Below are 20,711 nucleotides of genomic sequence, written 5' to 3' on the forward strand. Positions count from 1 at the left end.
AGGACGCTCCCTGAGTCATTCCAGTCTGTCAAGTGCCTGGGTGAGGTAGGGTGGGGGGGGGGGGTGCCAGGAATGGGGAGGCGCTGCGCTGGGGCCCGAGGCCCAGTGGGTCTTGCCAGTTTCTGGAGGCGGGCGGCCTCGCCTCTGACCGCAACCCCAGCTACTTAATGATCCCGCTGGTGGAGCGGCGCCTCCGTGGACTCGTGGACTCCCCAGCCTCTGAGACGTGGGTTCTTGAAAGAACTGCCCCTTGGCCCGGCGTGGGGCCTTCCCAAAAGTTACTTCTAACAACGGGAGGGGGCAGTTCCTAGAATTTGGGCACGGGAAGGCGCAGAGGCTCGAGGTTTTCACATTCAGCCCTTTCAAGTTGTGGCTGTAAGGTCACGAATCTGGAGGGGCGGTCGGGGAGGATAAAGCGCACGGCCTATCTTGTGCTGCCCTCACCCCACCCTGCGCCGCCGCCAACAGGCTCACCGGCTCCAAGAAAGTTCTCCTCCCAAAGGCCTCCAGACCACGAGTTTATCCGCTCTTTATTGGGCCTGCTCTGTGCCAGACACTGTTGTAGGCACTGGGGACGCGGTGGTCACGAGACCTGCTTAGGGCTCTGCCGGCGTGGCGGTCCTGTTGGAACTGACCGCTCCCTACTTGTGCAATTAAGTGGCGGGCCTCGGACACTAGTGTATCTGGGACCCCTGAGCGGTCGGGCCAGGGGCCCCCCGGGAGCCTGAGGGTGGCACTTCCCCTACCTGCTTAGTGTCCTCGACTCACCTGGCCGATGAGGCCGGGGAGGGGCGTGTGCCCGCGCGAGTGTACCCGGGCGCCCGTCCGTCCGTGCGCGCGCGCGTGTGTGTGTTTGCGGCTGAAACCCGACACCTCCCGCTGGCTGAGGTCAGGGAGCCTGGAGCGAGCCAGTGGCCCGGGAGTGGGCGGCGTTGCGCTTGGGTGTGTCCTCGGCGGCGGCGACAGCAGCAGGTGTTTCTTGGCCGGGGCCCCGGAAGCTCCACCTCCCCAGCGGCCCGAGCCGCCGCCACCGCCGCCGCGCAGCCCGGGGTGAGATAAGCAGTTTAGACAAACACTGGGCGACGGTGGCTCCAGCATGTGTCAGCCGAGGCGGAGCTGCGGGGCCCTGGCATGAAAGGTGAGCGCGCCGCGCTAGGCGGGGGCGGGTGGTGGGGCGGGGTGGGGGGTGGTCTCCGCAACCCCCCTCCCCAGTCCACCGCGTCTCCTCCTCCAAGTTCGCGGGTTCCGCGGGGTTGGCCGCCAACGGCTCCTGGTCAACTTCCCCCGGAGTGCGAGCGGCGATAAGAGCCGAGCGGGCGGGCAGGCGACCAAAGGCCCCCCGCCCGCACGGGTCGGAACCAGGGCGGCCTGGCCCGGGGCGGGGACACGGGCCGCCGCGGGGCTCGGGCTCGGTGGCGGCTCCCGGCGAGGGGCGTGTAAGGGTGCACGCAGCGGGGGAGGGGGACGGGAAGCTAGGGGGCTCTGGGCGAGCTGTCGACGCTCCGGAGCCGGGGCAAAAACTTTGCGGCGGTGCACCCCCACGGCAGGTGCCGGCGGCGGCTGGAAGGGGGGGGGGGCGGAGCTCGCGGACTGGGGACTCGCGGTTAGGGTTTTTGTCTTGCTCCCCTCCCCCTCCCCTTGGTGCGGGGGAGACCGCCGGGAGGGCGGAGCTGCAGGCTCCCGGGTCTCCGACCCCCACACTCTGCTTCCCAAGGGCCCGCCCCGGGCTCCGCTGCCCCCCCCCCCCCCCCCCCCCCCCCCCCCCAGCGTTGGAGCGGTGCCCCTGCCCCTCCTCCTGCCGAAGATGGCTGCCCCAGCCTCGGAGGTGGGAGGGTGGTTGCATCCGCCGCCCCCCACTCTCGCGCTGCCCTTTTTCCCTCCCCAGCCCTTCCTGCTCCGCCTGGATGCGCCTCCCCGCCCCCAGCCCTCCCGGGCCCGCGGCCGCGCTGATGGGCGGCGAGTGGCCCGACCGAGTGGAGCCGATTCAATTATATTGCAGCACCAGAGACACCTCCTCGGCCGCCCGCCCGCCTCTCCGGCAGGCTAATTAAATTCCCTTCGTGGAGGCGGAGCGGGAGTTGGGCTCGCCCTCCGCGGCTCCGGGTGGGGAACCAGTGGACCACTTGAGAAGTGTGCAGTGGAGGCTCCCAGCGCAGGTCGTGGGGAGAAGGGGGGAGTTCTCGGGACTGGGGGGGGGGGGGGAGAGATGCCTCGGGCACCTCCCCCCTCCAGCTCGCTGGGTCCGGGAGACCCCTTGCGGGAGCGCCGGCTGTAAGTTTTGAGGGCTGAGCGCCGGGTGGGGAAGCCGCGCCCCCCCACCCCAAGCTGGCCCCCAGCTGGGTGGTGGCTACCAGCCGGGAGTTGAGTCGATTTGGCCGTTGTTTTGTAAACTAGCCTTTGTCAGCCGAGTGCATCTAAAATACATTAAACCCTTGTTAACCCCTGCGGTGCCTTATCTGAGGCCCACACAGGTCGGGGTTTGGAAACAAAAAGCGAGACCACCAGATGAAAAAAAGGACTCCTTTTGTGAAGGCCCCGGAACAAAGGCTCAGCTACTCTGGGTGGGAACCTCCCGGCCTAAGCCGATTTCCAGGAGGCGGAGATGGTGGGCCAGAAGGTCCTGGTGGGGTGCTTGGCCTGGTTGGCCGGCCGGCCCCTCTCCCCGGGGGACTCTGTGCCCTTCCCCCCGCCCCAGACTGGAAAGCGGAGCGGGGGTGGGGAACCCCGGGTCAGCAGCCTGTTTATGGGTCTCGGTCAGTGTTACTTAAGCTTGGGGCACGTAAAAGTTGCTCACCCTGTGTTTACAGGCCGTCTCCACCGGTGGGGACGGCGGAACCTGAGGCGCAGGCTGCCGCCTGACTCAGCCGGGCCACACCACAGGTGAGGGGGCCCAGGGCGCAGGCTCCGACCCGGCCGGCCGTGTGTCATCCCTGCTGCCTGCTGTGCCGGGAGTCTCCACCCTGCCCAGGTGGACGCGGAAGCGAGCAGGGCTGGCTCTGCTGAAGCCTGCGGCGATCTCAGTAGCCTGTGTCCGCGTGGTCCTGACCCCTGGGCGAAGTGTTGGGGGAGGGGGTGCTGATGGCCCGCGCGGGGTCGGCTTTGTCACTTCGTGTCGAGGCAAGAGTAGGAACACTGCGAGAAGGGCAAGGTGGGGGCAGCTGGAGCAGGCGGGGTTTTGACACCTGGGAGTTGGCTTTCTGTGAACCCTTGGGAGCCTGAGTCCGGAGCTGGTGAGAGAGCAGCCCCGCCTGCGGAGGAGGGCCGGGGAGAGGGGTTGTGGGGCCTGTCCGGGTTCCAGGCCCCGTCCTCTCTGCGGGGCCAGACTCCAAACAAGGCAGCAAGGGCTGCCCTCTGGTGCAGGCCCTGACCTGTTGGGGACGGCTTTCAGAATCCTGGCTTGTCAGAGTTGCGAAGGGTTTGTATAGATCCCCAAGCTTGGTTTTCTAAGCTCGCCGAGTGGCCCGGTGTCCCCGAACCCAGCTAGGCCACAGCCTCTGGGTTCCTGCCCTAGGCTAAAGAATGCTCGGAGTTCCCCAGGTGATTCTGCTGTGCAGACTGGGGCGCAGAACCGGTCCCCTGAGGGGTGAGCAAGCAGAGGGGCTTGGAGGCCAGCACCAGCGCTCACAGCTAGAAGAGGACCCCTCTGGACCCTCCGGTGGCCTGCACAAAACTGTCGCCTCGGGCAGCCGTCTGGCCGCCAATGACTTGCCTGTCTTTGGGGAAGTTCAGGGGCTTCAGATCCGATAGAGCCTTGTGGTTTCAAAGCAGAAGGCGCCTGCCCCTGGGCTCTGTCCGCATCTCCCACCGGAGGCACGAGAGCAAAGTCTACGCAGCGCCACTCGGTGGCAGACCTGAGTTTTGCACCTCCAAACTTGAGCCCTCCCAGCTCCCCTAAGTTCCTAAGTGCCCTTGACCCTTGGGCAGGTGCTGTTTCTCCCTTCCTGCTCTGGAGAAGGAAGGGCCTCTGGGCTCTGCGTCCCCACCTGAGGGGTGGGTGCTGGCGGCTCCTACTTTTCCAGAAGAATGCAGGCAAGACCTGCCTGCTACCTCTCTTCTTGCCCCAGGGACTCGCAGGGGCTTGCGGAGTCAGCCAGCAAGGCCGGTTTTTCCTGGCCCCGTCTGAAGGCTTGGAATTCCCAGCTTGGGTTACTCGACGTCCACACTGGGCTGGGAGCACGTTAATTATCTTTGTTATGGCAACACAAGCTGGCTGCCTGTCCCCCGCCCCCGCCCGGTGTGCCGGGAGAGCTGTTTTTTAACCTGCAGGGATCCGTGTTTCAGGTGACATTTCAGCTTGGCCGCTGCGCGTTCATTCCCCGCCTCTCTCGGAGCGCAGCGTGGCCCCCCCTCCCCCCAGCTGCCAGCTTCACTTCCCCACACTGGCCCTTCTCCCGGCCGAGGCCACAGGCGGCGGGAGGTGACGTTTCAGAGTGTCCCTGTCAATGAGAATTTATTGAGCGCCTCCTATGAACCCAGCCGGCGCTCGCCGCTGGGAGGTGTAGGGACAGATAACACAGGAGCGGCCCTTTGCACACCTGCCAAAACTCAAGCCAGGGGCCTTTTAATCTCCCCTTTGCAGCTTCTCCCCACCACCAGGCACTCGTCCCCGCCCCCTTCGGGACGGAACCACGCAGCCCTCCCCCTCCCCGCACTGAGTTTGTACAGGCTGGCCCTGTCCCTGGCATTCTCCAGGCGGCTCCAGATCTCCGGGGGGCCCCGACACCAGCCCCCGCTGCCTGCCCTTCTGGAGGCCTTGAGCATAGCATGTTCCCAAGTTCAGAGGGGAAGCGACTGTGGGGCCAGGGGAAGTGAAAGCAGCCTCTGGGGAGCATGGGATGGGGGGGGCAGGAAGTGGGGGTAAGGAATTTCCCCCCCTTGGGGAAGGTGATCTGGGGTCCTCCCCAGGAAGCCTTTTTGCCCCCGAATCGGATGGGGCAACCCCGTGAACCCCAACAAACATCCCCTGGGGACTGGTACCACCTCGCCTCACCCGGGGCAGGTGGTGGGGAAGGACAGTGGGCGCGGAGGTCTCTGGCCACCCCTGAGACCCCATCCTCAGGTCGCTGGAGGGCTCTCGTGTGTGCCTGGGGTGGGATCCCGAAGGCGGTTCTCCCCCGGCCTGGGTGTGCGCACGCGGTTCCCCTACGGGGGCCTGCGGAGTTGTGTTTGGATGGATGGCTTCCGTGCCTGTCTGGAGCTCTGGCCAAGCCTGCCGTTTCTGGAACTGGTTCCTCCGGCTTGAGAACTTGACATATGTGTGGAATTGCACGTTGCAGCGTCTCTGGGGCTGCCAGACCTGGGCACGGGGCATCCCTCCAGCTGTCTCCCGTCTGTACCTTGGGGGGGCGGACACCTTCCCCGGCTTGAGGATTCAGGTGACAGGTGTGCCACGCACCTGTGAAAGGGCACCGCAGGGAGATGCTGTAAACCTCGTAGGCGTGGGGTAAGCCCCCAGCGAGCCTGGAGGGGGCGCCTGGGTGGCAGCGTCCCCCTCAGTGTGTGATCTCGTGCACGGCGCTTCTCTGGGCCTCGGTTTTCTCATCTGTAAAATCGGGTGGCAACCGAGGACACCTGTGTCCTCAGGCTCTTGGAGGTCAGGTGCTCTCCTAGAAAAGCTCGGGGCAGCGCCTGGCACAGAGGCTCCTGTATGAGGGTTTGCCGGAGAAAGCACCCCCACGTCCTCTCCTTTTCGGTGACCCCAGGCCTTAAATTATAAAAGCTGGAAGGCCCCGTTCTCCCCACCCTGCATCTTGCAGTCGCTTGGCGTAGGGACAGGCCGCAGCCGCTTTTCCGACCAACAGAAAGGCTCGAGATGCCAGATCAGCCCCTGCTGACCCTGCGGTGCCGGGGCCGCACCTGCCCCCACGGACTCCAGCCACCCTGCACGTGCGCACCTCCCGTTTCCAGCCGACTCGTCCCTCCCCCCCCGGCGCTGCCCTTCCTGTGCTCAGATGGCGGGCGTGTGGCCTCAGGCAGCAATAAAAGGAATTGATCGGTGAGCTTTTGGTCAGGGCCGTATCGACGCCGGGCAGGTTAAGCCGTCCCGAAGGAAAATCTCTGTGTCAAACTGAGGAGGACCAGGCCTCCGCGCGGGGTGGGCAGGGGCCTCCTTTGTGCTGACCCCCGAGGTCTAGCGCGCCACCCAGCCCCTGCGGGGGGTCGGACAGATGCCTTCGTGTGACGCGGGGCTTGGACTGGTGTTGGCGCTGTGTGTTCCCTTGAGGGCCTAACTGTGAGGTTGGGGGTCAACCCCATCTGGCCATTGGCCTGGAGAAATGGGGGCCCCAGGGGGGCTCAAGCCCGCCGACCCGTCGCTGGTAATTGGCAGAGAAGGAAGAGGCAGCTAAGCGATGGGAGCTGGGAGCGGCTTCATCCTGCCGAGTTCCTCTGGTGCGTTTAGCTTTGCGTTTTGGTCACTGTTGTGTGTGTGACGCAGGTGTTACATGGGGTACATGCGGTACAGGTGACCTGGGGGCTTTCTCTGTTCATTGACTAGACCAGGTGGCCCTCAGGGAAGATACAAAGTTGGATACAAAGCCAAAGTTCTTAGCCGCCTTCCTGGGAACATCGGAGGAAGTTCTTTTTCTTTTTTTCTTTTTTTTTTTTTTAACGTTTATTTAGTTTTGAGAGCGAGACCTAGTGTGAGCAGGGGAGGGGCAGAGAGAGAGAGGGAGACACAGAATCCCAAGCAGGCTCCAGGCTCTGAGCTGTCAGCACCGACCCGGATGCGGGGCTCGAACCCGTGAACGGTGAGATCATGACCTGAGCTGAACTTGGATGCTAAACTGACCGAGCCACCCAGGTGTCCCCTCTTTTTTTTTTTTTTTTAAGTGTATTTATTTTGCGACAGAGCGAGAGGGTGCGCGAGTAGGGGAGGGGCAGAGAGGGAGAATCCCAAGCAGGTTCCGCACTGTCAGTGCAGAGCTCTACGTGGGGCTCGAACTCACGAACCATGAGATCGTGACCTGAGCTGAAGTCAGACACTTAATCACTTAATCGACTGAGCCTCCCAGGCCACCCCATGGGAGGGACTTCTGTGTCCCTGAAGCTGCAGGGCTGTCTACTTGCCCCCTGCCGTCTGGAGTGGGGGATTCACAGCTCAGAAAACTAAAGCATAGATAGCATCTGTCCCCCGCACCCCCCGTGGGTTGCCTGCAGCCTTTCACGAAGGGTTTCCCGTGAGCTCTGCTTAAGCTCCCCAAGGGGGTAGGAGGAGCGGCCTGGGATTCTGTGTCCAGGCCTTGCCTTTCTGAGCGCGTGTAGACTTTTAGCATCTAGCACTTTCTGCCTAAATATGTCTTATAACATTTTATAAGACCGGAGGGCCTCTTTAATAGGATCGCCAGACCCTGCAGCCTGTCACTCGGGCACAGGCCGTGCGTTTTACCCCGATAGCTGGTTTCCGAGTTGAAACCGATAGGCCAGCGTCGAGTTCCTCCCCCTGCTGTGCTGTGCCTGGCGGGGGGGCCCACGCCAGCGCGTCTGCAGCCGGGGTCCGCTGCACATGTCGGGGTTTCCTGCTGCCATCAACAGCTGCCCCCGCACCGCACGCCGGGAGCCCCCCCCCCCCCCCCGCCCCCAACACGTGTGTTCACGCCGCGAGACCTGCCTGCGGAATAGCTGCGAAGAAGGGAAAAGGCCGAGGTGTGAAGGTTTGACATCCTCGACCATGTTGCCAGATTGTTCCAGGAGCGGTTGTGGTTTCTGCCCACCCGCAGCAGCCCAGACCGTTCTCGGCCCGGTCCTGGCTCATTGGGCTTCTCTCTGCACACCTCCCCAAGGGGCCTTGACCCCCAAGGGCGTTTGCTGACCCCATGAGCAGAAGAAAACCCTTCGTTTGGCAAGTACCTGTTCCTCAGGCTTCTGTGGCACCCACGGTGGGTCCTCGGGGTAGACCGGGCTGCTGCTTGCTGTGTGACCCGGGAGCGCGGGGTTCGAGGTTCCAGAGGGTGAAGATTGGCGCCCATAAGGTCCAGTTCTGGGCCCCAGCATCCTGCTGGGGTTCCAGGAACCTTACACGTTCCCGGTTGGAGCCGCAGAGGGATTTGTGTTTGTTTTCAGAAGTAAAGGATTATTTAGGCCCGGGCAGTCAGCTCCTGGGCAGTTGACGGAGGACATGTGGGGACAGAAGGACGTGACTGGCCTGGCCTGGCCTGTGGCAGGGTTAGGACTGGGAGCTCATGGTAACTGTTGGTAAGTGATGGCCCTGTTACCGGGTCCATTTTGGCCGCAGGATGGTTGTTTTCTCGGGGGTGGGGGGGCATTTAGTCCCCTCTGGGCATAGTACACAGGGCTTTGAGGTTGGTAGATGAGCCCAGGAGGAAGTACCATCAGAACTTGGAGGTTTCTGGATCTTTTTCTTGATATTCTGGGGGTTTTTTTGTTTTTGTTTTTTTTTTTTTTGCCTGGGTGTGTAACATTGGGGAAAGGGTGTTAATACTCATGGTCTGATACATAAGGGGATCTATGCCGTCAGAGCCTATAACCTGTGTTCACGGACGTCACTCATACGGGTGGGCCTGGCTTGTGTGGATTTGGTAAATCTGATGCAGAATTCAGTAGGTACGTTTTCAGTGGGAGAGGCTATATAGTCTGCCACTTGGACCATCACGGTAACGGACCTTTTTTACAAAAGCAAAAATCTGTTGGCCTGAGCGTGCTGGCTTTGAGCCAGGCAAGCCCCCCCCCCCCCCCCGCCCCCCCGCAGCTGACACACGTCAGGATCACGGCCTCCTTCCTGGTGGGCCCTCGCCCCCAAGTCTGAGTGTGGAGGGGTTGGTGACCTCTTCCTGCTGAGTCCGGACGGAGTCAGGGTGTCGGTGACATCTGGGCGGAGGGTCCCGGCCGCACACGTTTGTCAGTAAGCCCCTGTGGATACTGTTCGTTGCCTGAGCACACGTCTTTCCAGAGCGGGGGAGACCCACGCTCTGTACTGAGCACGCAGACCGGCCTGAGACCATAGGGAGCAGTGGGGACCTGGGACAGGTGCCCCTCTCAGGATGATGGGCTGGTGGCTTCCAATTTTGTAAGAGAAACTGGGATCTTCATTTTTTAAATTGAAACCTTCCATTTCGAAACGTCCATTGATTCCCCTTTAAGCAACGTGACATCAGGCCGAATGAAAACAGGTTGGCGGGTAAAAGGAGGCCTGCTTAGCCTCTGCCCCACTGCCTCTAGTCCCCCGCTCTCCCCCCACCCAATCCCATTACCGATAGGGAAACTGAGGTTCGGACCACCTCGCAGCGCCCCGCTGAGAAGTGGTGTTGGGAGCCAGACTGGGAACTGATCTTCTGGCTGGTTTTTCAACCCACAGTTCAGTCCCCTGCCTCAGCCCCCGGGTGGTCCTGCAACGTGAGCCCCCAGAGCCGGCCCTTTCCCCCCCTCCCCCCCCCCCCCCCCGCCCCCCCCGCTGGTCTGAGGACCTGCCAAGATGTGCCCGTGGCCCAGCATACCTGTATCTCTGTTCTCTTGCCCCTGGGGGCTGGGGCTGCAGGTGCAGACAGCTTTTGTCAACACCTACTCTGTGCTGAAGCGACCGTGCTCTCTGCGCCTCCCTCACCGGAAGCAGGCGTCAGGCAGGAGCTGTTCCAACAGGGACCCCTGGCGCCCACACCCACTGCAGTGAGGGGGCAGGAGGCAGGGCCCAGGCTCTGCTCCTCAAAGTCTGGACTCCCTCACCACCCCCCCCATCAGGTTTTGTCCATTTAGAAGAAAGACCTGGCCTTGACCCCTGCCCTCCTGGCCTCTTCCCCACCTGCTGCCCCGTGGAAAGTTGGAGGCTTTCAGTGGCCGCCTCCTGGCTGGGTTGGGTTTCTCTCCCTCGGGACCTCTCCTCTGCTTCGGACACCTTTGACCCCCACCGGCTTCCTGCACCCCGTGCCTCTGGAGTCCACTGAAAGGGCTCCTTTGTGAGCAAGACTCAGCTCGGAGGTGGCCTGGTTAGCTGAGATGCCAACGGGCACATAAAAGGGTCCCAGTCCGGGGTTGTCACCTGGGCCTCAGGTGGCTGCAGGGTGGATACCCTCCAGCCAGGAGCTGTGGGGACCTGCGGGGGGGGGGGGGATCCCAAAATCAGATCCTCATCCTCACTCCCGGGCCGTATGCCGACCATAAAATGGGTATGGCCCAGAGGCGGGTGCTCTCCAAGGAACCGGCCGTCACAGGCCTGGGGTCTGCAAAATGGGAGGTGACCCCAGTGACTGACCCTCCCCCGTGTCTTCTCATATTTAAAGAGAGGCTGCCAGTACAGGAGCAAGGAAAGACTGGGCTCAGGTCCCGGCCTCTTGACATGCAAGCCTAGACAAGGGCACAACTGTCCCCGCCTCTGCTTACCCACCTGTAGAGTGGGAGTAAGAGGCAGGCCCCTCGGGATAATTTGTGGTGGGGGGCTCCTTGGCCCTGGGACCCCCGGTGGCCGCCCGCCTCCAGGAGGTGTGGAGAAGGCACAGGCATGGGGTGGGAGGGATCTCCCTCTCCGGCCCTGGGACTCCGGGTGGCCTCTCTGACCTTGCTGCCTGCTGGGTCTGTTCAGGAGTTACTGCGTGATGTGAAGCTCGGGGCACAGCAGTCCCTGCTTTTACGGCTGCTGTTCCTGTCTGGTGTTCGGGAACGGCTCCTGGGGTCCCGGATGCTGGGCTGCAGCCTTGACCCTGTCTCTTGGCCTTCTCTTGCTTTATTAACTGTGTGCCTCCCCGCGGCTGTGGTTCCTGCCTCTGCCGCCCCCTCGGGATGGCTGGCCGCCCCCTGCCGCTCCAAGCCGATCATCTGTCCAGGCTCCTCCAGACGCCGCGGCCGCTCAGAGTAATCGCTGTCAAATGTCGCTGCCATCTGTTGCCTGACTTGTGTCCGTCGCTTCCCCCCCCCCCCCGCCCCCCCTCCCGGCCTCTGGCTCTCCTGGTCTTTTGCAGCCTTGAACCTCCACCCCTAGACTGTCCTTGGCCATCTCTGTGGCCACCTGGTTTGTGCCTCCCACTGGGAGGGGGCACCCCTCCCAGGAATCTCAGCCTCACCCTGCTGGGTTTGCCCCTTGGCCCAACCCGCTCAGCTGTTACCTGTTACACAGGCACCAAGTGATAAGTATGTGTGTGTTGGGGGGGGGGGGGGTCCTGTCCTGAGTGCTCCCGTCTCCTGTTTTCCTTAGAATCTGGATTCCACTTCCCTTCTGCACCCCTTCCCCCCCCCCCCCACCTTACTAACGTGGCAGTGGGGGGAGGGTTGAGGCTGGGGAGAACCCTAAACGTCCCCCACCCCACCCCGTTGTGCACCATTCACGGCTGCTGCGTGGGCATTCTGTGCCCTGGGCTGAGCCCCACTCAGGGTTTACGGTGGCTGTCGGGTGACCCCGGAAATTTGCTTTGGAAACAACTCCCCCTGTGGTGCCGGCTCTGTGGGGGTGAGCTCCCGTTCTCATTGATTGGGGTTCTGGAGGAGCTCATAAGCTCCTGCCTTTGGCATTCTGTAGTGACTTCACACTGCTGAGTGACAGGTCTGCGGGGGGGTGGCGGCCGTGTGGGACAGCCAGCCGCCTTGTGACTCCGGACCAGGGTCTCCCGTGGGTGCACAGGCTGGCCTCCCCGTCCCTGCTCCTTGCTCTGTCTGCTGTCCTCTCTGGTTCCGGGTCAGGATCCCTGCCATCTGCTGGGGCCTTAGCCTTGGGGAGTTAGTCCGGTTCTGGGACTTGGCACCAGAAGGAGGCCCCAGTCCCCTTAGGAACCTGCAGCCGGAGGGGGGCTGTCCTTAGCTGGAAAAGGACATCGGGCCTAAGCAGGCCGTCCTGTGCATCCGGACAGGAAAACCTTCCGGACTCCCCCACCCCCACCCCCAAGAAAAATTGCTTCGTGCGAGTGAGCTCAGAACACGCCGAAGGCAAATAAAATAATGAATTTATTATGAAGCCGCACAGGCTCCCAGGATCACGTGGCACCCCACACCGCAGCCGCCCACCGGTCGCGGTCTCCGTCTCCAGGGCAGGGTGACCCTGGCCTCGTTAGGGCTGCGGGAGCCTCACCCCTTTGGGGGTGTGGGGATCACCAAGCACGTGGCTCGGGCCCCCTCCCCCCCCTCCCCCCAGCCCGGGGACGCTCTGTATTTGTTCACAAACATTTCTTCCGGTGGTAATGAAAAATTACCAGGAGGGGCGATTAGAGCATCCAAGTCCAGATTGGGCGCGAGGGGCAGGAGAGCCGGGGCCCCGCTGGGCCCGGCCCCGCGGGGTGTAATTACCCCGGGGGGGGGGGGGGCCGTCAGGGGGAAGGGGCGGACTGGTGCTTGAACCCGGAGCCAGCAGAAAATTCATCTCAGCTATTAGCTTGTAATTACAGAGCAGGGAGGGAGCGGGCCGAGGTCTGGTGCCGCGGATGAGCCAATGAAAGGAAGCAGTAATTACGGGGTCTGCGGGAGGCCGTTGTGCCGATTAATACGCCCTCCACCCTCGCGCAGAGGAGGGGGCTGGGCGGGGGCCGTATTTAATGGAGTGTCGGGGGGGCCTCCCCCCATTGAAGTCCTGCCTCTGGGAGCTTTGGGTCCATTCCGTAGGACGGGAACAAGGTGGGTTTCTGGAGAACGGAGACCGTCAGCCGCACTGCACTTGGATTTTCCTTCCTTGCCTTTTTTTTTTTTTTTTTTTTTTTTTGAAGCTTTGTGCTGCTTCTGGCCATATTAGAAACGTAGGCAGAAGAGGAAAAGTGTTGATCAAAGACACCACGTTGGGGAGGAGGAGGAGCGGGAACCGAGAGGGCCTCGCCTGCCCGGTGGCAGCTCTGAGACGGGGCGCCCTTAGCCTCCGCACACCGGCCCTGTCCGTGGAGTGGGGGCCGGGGCACTTTGTGGGTGCAGACAGCCCGGTGGGGTTTGCTCCCTTCCTGCCCTCGACCTCCGGCATCGCGGTGGGCTCTCGGCTGTGCTGGGACCCGGGGGGGGGGGGGGGGCAAAAAGCGGGGGCCCGGGGGGGGGGGGGGGGCGTGGAGCGGTCACATCTCACCTCTGGTGGGATCTCTCCTCCTGGGGGCTGGAGCCCTGTCCAGAGGAGGGCAGCAGGGGGGCCGCATGACCCAGTCGCTCGTGAGCCGCCCCCGCCTTGGCCGCCCCCCGGCCCTCATCCATCATCGGCCTCCCCACAGTGGAGCTTACTCCCAGCTGTTAGGATAATGAATTTACATGAGCTGATAATGTAGACAAGAATTCAGGCAGCGGCCAGGAGCACAGAAGCTAATAAGTACCCCTCTAACGAGGGCACGGGGAGCAGGTGCCCCACGTTCCTCCAGGCCCTCCTGAGGTGCAGGGGCCACCCCAAAGCCCACTGTCCCCTCGGCCCACCCCTGGGGACGCCCCGGCCTCAGCCAGAGAACACCTGTGTGGGAGGCTGGGCTCGGCTTCCCTGGGCAGGGCCTCCCTGGGCAGGGCCTGGGGGGCAGAGCAGGGGGGTGTGGGCCCCGAGGTGACCCCAGCCCGTGACAGAGGGGCAGGGTGGGCGGGGGCTCCCCCGAGGCCGCGTGGAGCCGCTGTAGATCCGGGGCGACCCTTTGCCAGGTGTCAGGGGCCCGTGAGGTTGGCCTGTGCCGGGTGCAAGGGTGCTGCCACCCCAGCCGCTGGTGGTCCCCGGTCCCTGCCCTCCCGGCAGCCTGCGGGTGCGCCCGCACACGCTGGGGAGCAGGGCTAAGTTTAGCTCCTTAATGAAGTGTCTGGGTTGGGATTCTATTTTAAGTGACCTGACATCAGCAGGAGCTTTCTTGGCTTACAGCGCCCCTGGAGCCCACGGCCGACACCAGAGCAGAGATGCTGGCTTTGGGGGGACCCCCTCCCCCCAGGAACCCAGGGGGGCTCCTGCCTGAGCCCAGGGAGCAGGTGCCAGGCTTTGAGGAGGGGAGGGCAGGCTCAGCTGGGAGGGGAGGTCACTTGTCGCTGGCAGGAATGTGACCTTGCCGTTCAGGGGGCAGCTGCCCCAGGGAGGGGGGAGGGGCCAGCAGGCAGGGGCCTCCTAGCTCCCTCAGCCCCTGCACCTCGCCAGAGGAGGCCCCGGTCAGGGGGACGCCCCGGGCTTCTGAGGGTGTGCCAATTTCACGTCGGTGACTATCTCTTTGGCGACCCCCCCCACCCACCCCCGCGTTTTCAAAAGCCTGGTTCCTTGCAGAGAAATTACGATGTAGGCACAAGGACAGAAGTGAGACCTTCGCTCCCCTCGCTGCGACTGAAGACACCCCCCCAGCACCTTAGGGGGCGTGTGATGTCTTGGGGTCTGGCCTGGGATTTGTCCGGTGGCCGCTGACTGTCCCAGCACCTCTGTGCCACGGTGCCCGGCACTGTCAGCTGGCGGTCACAGCAGGTCCACTCGGGTCACCAGCTGGCCAGCCTGTCACATGGCCACCGAGCAGTGACCTCACATCTGCTCCTGGGCCTTGGGGACCGGTCACTGGGATGTGGAATAACCACGTTGCCTACCCTCACTTCCCCACCCCTCGTCCCTATCTTGACATCAGTGTGCGCTGTGGGCTGCAGGGCAGAATGGGTTTGGATCTGGGCCCTGACCACTTTAGCATAAACAGGACACAGGTGCCGTGTTCCTGGGATCTCAGTCCCGCCGTTAACCATCTGTCGGCCTGTGGATCCAAGAGTGTCTTGCCCCGTCTATAGAATGGGCACAGTGACGCCTTTCTGACAGGATTGGGGACTAAAGAGGCTGGCTCTCTCAGGAGTAAGGGTTGATGGTCTCTGATGGCATCGGGCGGGGGGGGGGGGGGGCCCGCTTTGGAGACTGTGGGTAAAGTCACAGGGTATTTGCAGATAGTTGAACGTCTGCAAGTTCTGCCCGAACTGGGCTCCAAGAAGGAAAGGGGATGGGGAGAGAACTGGAGAGGGCAGTCTTGGTCAGTGGAGCGTGTGGTGCCACAGTGTTGGTTTTTCAAAGCTGTGTGACAAACTCTTCCCAGACTTAACAAACATTGGTGGCGGGGGGGGGGGGGGGAAGGTCCTCGGGTGACTCAGCTGGGTGGGTGGAGCTCAGAGTCTCAGAGGAGGCTGGAATCCAGCTGGTGGCTGGGGCTGCGGTCTCATCCGAAGGCTCCACCAGGCTGGGGGAGGAGCCGCGGCTTTTGTCCGGAAGCATCCTTTTCCCTGAAACACGGGAGTCTCTGCAGCCTGCTTGAGTGCCCTCAACTGATTCAAGAGGGCGGGTGGGTGGCACAAGGCCACGGCGCCTCTGGTGGCCTGTTCTTGAAAGGGACAGACTGTGTCTTCCACCAAACTCCGTTCATTAGAATTAAGTCTGTAAGTCTGGCCCGCATTTGGGAGAAGGGAATTAGTCTCCGCCTCTTGAAGGGATTAGGTGGACGTATTTTTAAGCTACTTTGGCGAAAAGTATTTTAGCCGTGTGTATGTGCGTGCATGTGCCTGCCTGTTTATCCCTCCAGAACGGGTGTCACGGTCAGGCCTTGGACTGGGCAGCTGCTGTGCGGGCCCAGGAGACAGGGTTCGAATCCTGGGCGTGCTGCTTGACTGTGTGGCCTTGAACCATCTGTATGACCGGGATCAGGCTGTGAACGGCTCCCAGGATGCTCTGAGGTCTGTGGGGCGGGTGCGGTGTGGGCGGTAGGTGGTGGGTCTGCTGGCCTCTCCCAGGCCCATTGGGAGGCGTCCCAGGAGGTGACTCAGCCAGGTATAAGCGATGTCCCCTGCGGTCCCTCCTCGCACACATCGTCTCCCCGGCAGCCCTTTGTAGGGACAGCTTTCCGTGCGTGCTTCGCCAGGACTGGTGCACTTTATCCCGGGCCTCATCCCCCACACAGGCTCCGTTTTACCGCGTAGCACCTCCGACTGGTGGATACGCTCCCCAGAGCTCCCATCAGCCCGCCGGTTGTGGGTGCTGCACGGGGCCCGGAGGAGGGCTTAGGTACCGCCTGCATCAGCGTCCACCCACTCAGGAACGCGGAAGTGGCTCTCTGCCCAAGGCATGCATACTAGGGTGTGCAGTCCCCAGCCCGGGGAGGGGACAGTGACAGGGGCTTCTGGTCCACAAAGCCAGAACCTTGTGTCCTGCTTTGCGGAGACCGACGTGTGTGGCCTTGGCCAGCCCCCTTGCTCATCTGGACCCGTGGTTCTGCCCTCTCTGCAGGCTGATGGACTGTATGTTAAATGGCCCCTGGCGTGCCAGGCACACTCTGAAACCCCTTCATGTAAATTAATTCCTTGAGGCCTCTCAAGGTGAACCCCACGAGGTAGATTCTGTCTTTTCTCCGTTTTGTAGACAAGGAGACAGGCCCAGAGAGGCAGTGACTTGGTATCTGGCAGCCAAGTGAATGCAAGACTTGACCTTCGGGCCCCCACTTCCTTACTCCAGGACCATGGCCACGCCTCCCCCGCCACGCTGCCTACTGGAGGAGGGGCTGGCCGGCTGCTGGGTTCACTGAGAACGACCCGTGTCCGACGCCCGCATGTTTCTGGCGATCAGGCTATGGGGGAGAAGGGACGGCACACCCCCGCTGGAGGGTCGGGTTTCTCTGCTGGGGTCCGCCCACCCGCCTCCGTTCCAGAAAGAGGAGGACGCGTGGGTCAGCCTGGGGTCCGCGCTGCCTCGGCCGCTCAGTGGAACTGTTGCCTCAGAGCACCGCTGACCAGCCACCCACGTGACCTGCCCCCAGCCTGGCCGTGGGGGTCCTTCGTTCCCACGCACAAGCCTTCACCCGAGAGCACGGTGTTCCCCCAAGCTCACACCTGCCTCAGTATTGTCTTTTCTGCGCCAGCCCGCTCGCTCGCAGGAGAGCGGTGGCTCCCGAGGACCCTCCCCGGATGACCCTGGGCGTTCCTGGAGCCTGCCCCTCCCAGGTGTCCGTCTGGGGGGTTGGAAGTCAATTTGCTTCCTTCTGCTCACGACCTGTGGCCCCTGCCAGCTGGGAGGCCATGGGCCTTGATTTACACCCCTGGAGTGCACCTACGGCGAGGGGGGGGGCGGGAGCGGGGCCCGGCTGGGCAGGTGCCCCGAGAGGGCAGGGAACGTTAATGGAAAACTTATTTATGGTGCTGCTTGCTCGCCGCCTGATACGGAGCTGGGCCTTTATTGATCGGCCGCTCGGGAGGCAGTTCAGCCTCCTCGTTGACACGTAGACGGGACTTGAAAGGCTGGCGGCCCGTGGGAAGGTGGCCGTGTCCTCCCCCGTGGCGTCGGGTATCACCCTGGCGGGCACTGGCTCCTCAGCTCCTTGGACGGTGAGGCCTGAGCCCGGTCCCCAGCGGGAAGCGGGGTTTCCCAGCCATGATGGTTTAGAGCCACAGTTTTCAGCCTCCAGGCAGGGTCCGCGGGGCGGCCGGGTCCCCTCCCCCACGTGTCCCGCGACTGCCGATGGGGCTGTTCCGCGAGGCACCTGTGCGGGTGGACACCCACCGGGATCCCGCCTGGGGTCGGATCCCGGGTCTGCGCTGCCTGCCCGCGTGTTCTCTAACACGGGGGCGGGAGCAGAGCCAGGCTCGCCAGCGTCGTTGGGGTGGGGGGCAGGGTGCGCGTGTGGCTGGCAGAAACCTTAGGAGTAGCCGTGGCGCTGGCTTCCTTACTGTCAGCGCGGCCCTCTCCCTTCCCGCTGGGTCCTTTCCGTCGCGAGGATGCGGCCGTGTCTTACTGTCCCTCGCGCCCATCTTGGGTGACGCGGGTGGATGTTCCGGGCTGTGGGATCTTGCTGTCACTGGGGTCCCGGGGACGCTTGAGGCTCTGATGACGGATCTGGGGTTCGGGGGTGCCGTGAGCCCTGCTCTCTCTGCCGCGCCGGCTCTGGCCCGCTTTGCCTGTCCCGCCGCGGCCGCCCGGGTCTGCTCCTGCCCCCGCCTCCCTGCACGCTGCTTGCTGGCCCCGGACCCCCTGGACCCCGCGCACCCCTCTCCCCCGCTCTGGTGCTGGGCCCTCCTACTCTCTGGGTGACCTGGTTCTTCTTTTCCTGTTTCAGGCATGAGCCATGAGCCCAAGTCCCCTTCACTAGGGATGCTTTCCACCGCGACCAGGACCACCGCCACCGTCAACCCCCTCACCCCCTCGCCGCTCAATGGCGCCCTGGTGCCCAGCAGCAGTCCCACCACCGGCAGTGCGCTGTCGGCCCAGGTCGCGCCGTCCTCCAGCTTTGCCGCCGCGCTGCGCAAGCTCGCCAAACAGGCGGAGGAGCCCAGAGGTAAGAGGCGCAGCCCCTTCTCCCGCCAGGCCTCGGGGGAGCGGGTGCGGCGGCCGGGGCGGGAGAGCCGCGTCCTTGGGGGTCTGGAGGCAGGGCGCTCACGCCCTCGCGGCTGCTCAGGTGTCTCTCCCGCTGCTTCGTTCCACCGGCGGGGGCGGGGGGGGGGGGGCGCCCCCCCCCGCCCCCCCCCCCCCCCCCCACGTGGCCGCCTGGGCTGTGCTTCTGCTTCCCGTTCCCCCCGCCGCCGCCGCCGCCGCCTCGGTCCGGCCTGGGCTCCAGGAGGCGCCGCGGGGGTGGCCCGCGGTGGGGAGGGTGGGTGTGCCGGGCCCCCTCCCTGGGAGCCCGCGGTTCCCAGGCGACGCGGTGGCTTCGGGCTCTGCTGCCCACACCAGGCCCGGCAGGGAGCGCGTCTCTGGAAACCCGCTGGGTCTCGGGGTCGGGGTGGGAGGGGGGGTGGGGTCTCTGGGACGGCTCCCTCGACCCGGACCGTTACCGCTTAACGCGCCGAGGCAAGGATTGTGGATGGGCGGGTGCTCCCCGGAGGTTTGGAGCCCCGGCTCCTGGTGTCGCTTGGGTGGTGACAGGCTGTGTGGCTTTGGGGAAACGCTGACCCTCTCTGAGCTTTGATCTTCATACCGTGAGGCTCTCTGTGCCTCTGGCTTCGGGCGCTTCTGGGGATGGTCATCCAGTTGTCCGTGTTAGTCCTGGTCAGGGGCTGCTGGCTGGACGAGTCGGGTCGGAGGCAGTCTGTAGCGGGGGCCGCGGGGACTCCTGAGCAGGCCTCTCCCACAGCCTGTGGACTTGCCGCTCGGAGGTGGGGCTGACCTCTGGGCAGACAAAAGCAGGGACCCGAGTGTCTCTGTCTGCTGGGTGCCTTGCCCAAAAGATCCAGGGCTCGGTGTCCAGGGCCCTCGGCGGAGGAACGCGGGTATGGGAAGGAAGCGTGTCTGTTTTCACAGGCTCCCGGGCCTGCGGCTCGGCGGACGGGACGTCTGCCCCGACCGGGACGGGCCGGGGGTCTCCTGGGTTCGGGATCTCGCCTCCTTCCGGTCGTTGGGCGGAGGAGGAAGCGTGAGGGGATGAGCTTAGGACTGACAGGGTGGGCGCTGGCCCGGGAAGAGCAGCCGCTGGGGCCTGGTTTCGCGTCCGCCCGCTGTGGGCCGCTCCGTCCACCTGGGCCCAGCGTGGCCGCTGGTGTCGGCACGTCCCTGCTGTTCCTGCCACGCAGCTGGAGAACAGATGTCTGCCGACGGCAGCCGGCTCCCTGCACGGTGGCCAGGGAGGCGCGCGCACAGCGGGGACCGGGCGGGTTGAGGCTTGCTGGTCCCCTCAATGGTGAAGCCCTCGTGGCAGAATTTGCCCGCCACCCCCCTGGCCTGGCCGTCTCCGTCCTCGGCGTTCACAAGGGTCACGGGAGCATGCATGCTGGTTCCACTGGGGCTGGCTCGCCCCCGGGCGTCCCTCCCGGCCCACGGGGCCCGTCCTGGGGTGACACCTCCCGTCTGCAGAGGTCGTGGCCACGGAGCGGCACATTTCCTCCTCGTGGAGGCTGCAGGGGAGAGGTCTGCAGACGGGGGCTCACGGGAGGGCCATGGGCACAAGGCAGGAGCCTGCCTCGATGGCCCTTGTCCCCTTTCCGCTGCCCCAGACTGGCCCCGGCGTCTGGCTGGAGCACGGGCCAGCGGGCAGTCAACCCGTAAGAGCCTCCCGGGGCCCGCTGGCCGGGAGCAAAGTGTGCTGCTGGAGAGGCCGGGCCCGGTGACAGGGCGCCGCTCCCCACCGCACGTTCGCCGCCCTGGGAAGAGTGACTGCGGCGAAGGGCCGGGTGAGGGACGACGGGCAGCGGCCACGCTGGCCACGGTGCACGCTGTCGTGGGAGCTTGGCCTCTGCCGCCGGCTGACCGGAGCTACCCGCGTCGCTCAGATGTGAGGGCTCGGGTTTGGGAGGCTCAGCATCCGTGGACCGTGGAGCGGTGTTTGAACCCCGGGATGCCCCGCGCCTGGGTCCCACCGCGTGGGCGCCGGGCCCTCATCACGCTGTATCCTGAGCACGGCAGGCTTCCTGGCGGCCGTGAGCAAAGCCCTGGCAGGGAGCTCGGTTTTCGGTTCTTTACCTGATCCCCCCAGTCAGACCACGGTTTGACAAACGAGGAGGTGCTGTCACTCGTGAGCATCCCTGGGCCACGCCCCGGGTCTCACTGAGTCACCCCAGCCGTGACGTCTCCATCGGCAGAAGCGGCTCACAGCCCAGAGTTGCCCGTCGTGCAGATGGCAAAGCTGAGGCTCGGGGAGGTCAAGTCAGGAGCCCCGGGCACCCAGCTGGCGAGCACGCGCCCTGTCCCCCATGCTGCTGCGGCTGCTGCGTAGGCCTGTCGAGGTGGGCTTGGAGAGCCGGAGTGAGGGCTGCAAGCCCGGGGGGAAGCTCCCTCGCTCCTAGGCCCACCTCATAGGTGCAGGGGGCACTCGGCAGTCTGTGCCTGAGGCGGGGGCCGCGGGTCGTGTGGACTGTCGGCTTCCAGAAGCCTGGGTGCAGTGGGGACGCAAGGGGAGAGCCAGCTGGCCCTACCT

The 20,711-nt window shown here is 64.2% G+C and overlaps 1 protein-coding gene across 3 annotated transcripts in view; it reads left to right on the forward strand.

Annotated features, from left to right (window-relative positions):
- GSE1 (Gse1 coiled-coil protein) overlaps window positions 1–20,711 on the forward strand; it is a 386,813-nt gene that overhangs the window by 337,538 nt on the left and 28,564 nt on the right. For all 3 annotated transcript variants that reach the window (XM_049622707.1, XM_049622709.1, XM_049622708.1), the window contains exon 3: window positions 17,925–18,143. In XM_049622707.1, the coding sequence (XP_049478664.1) occupies window positions 17,925–18,143 (219 nt within the window). The remainder of the gene's footprint in view (window positions 1–17,924; window positions 18,144–20,711) is intronic.

Source organism: Panthera uncia, assembly GCF_023721935.1.
Source record: "Panthera uncia isolate 11264 chromosome E2 unlocalized genomic scaffold, Puncia_PCG_1.0 HiC_scaffold_20, whole genome shotgun sequence".
Classification (NCBI taxonomy): domain Eukaryota; kingdom Metazoa; phylum Chordata; class Mammalia; order Carnivora; family Felidae; genus Panthera; species Panthera uncia.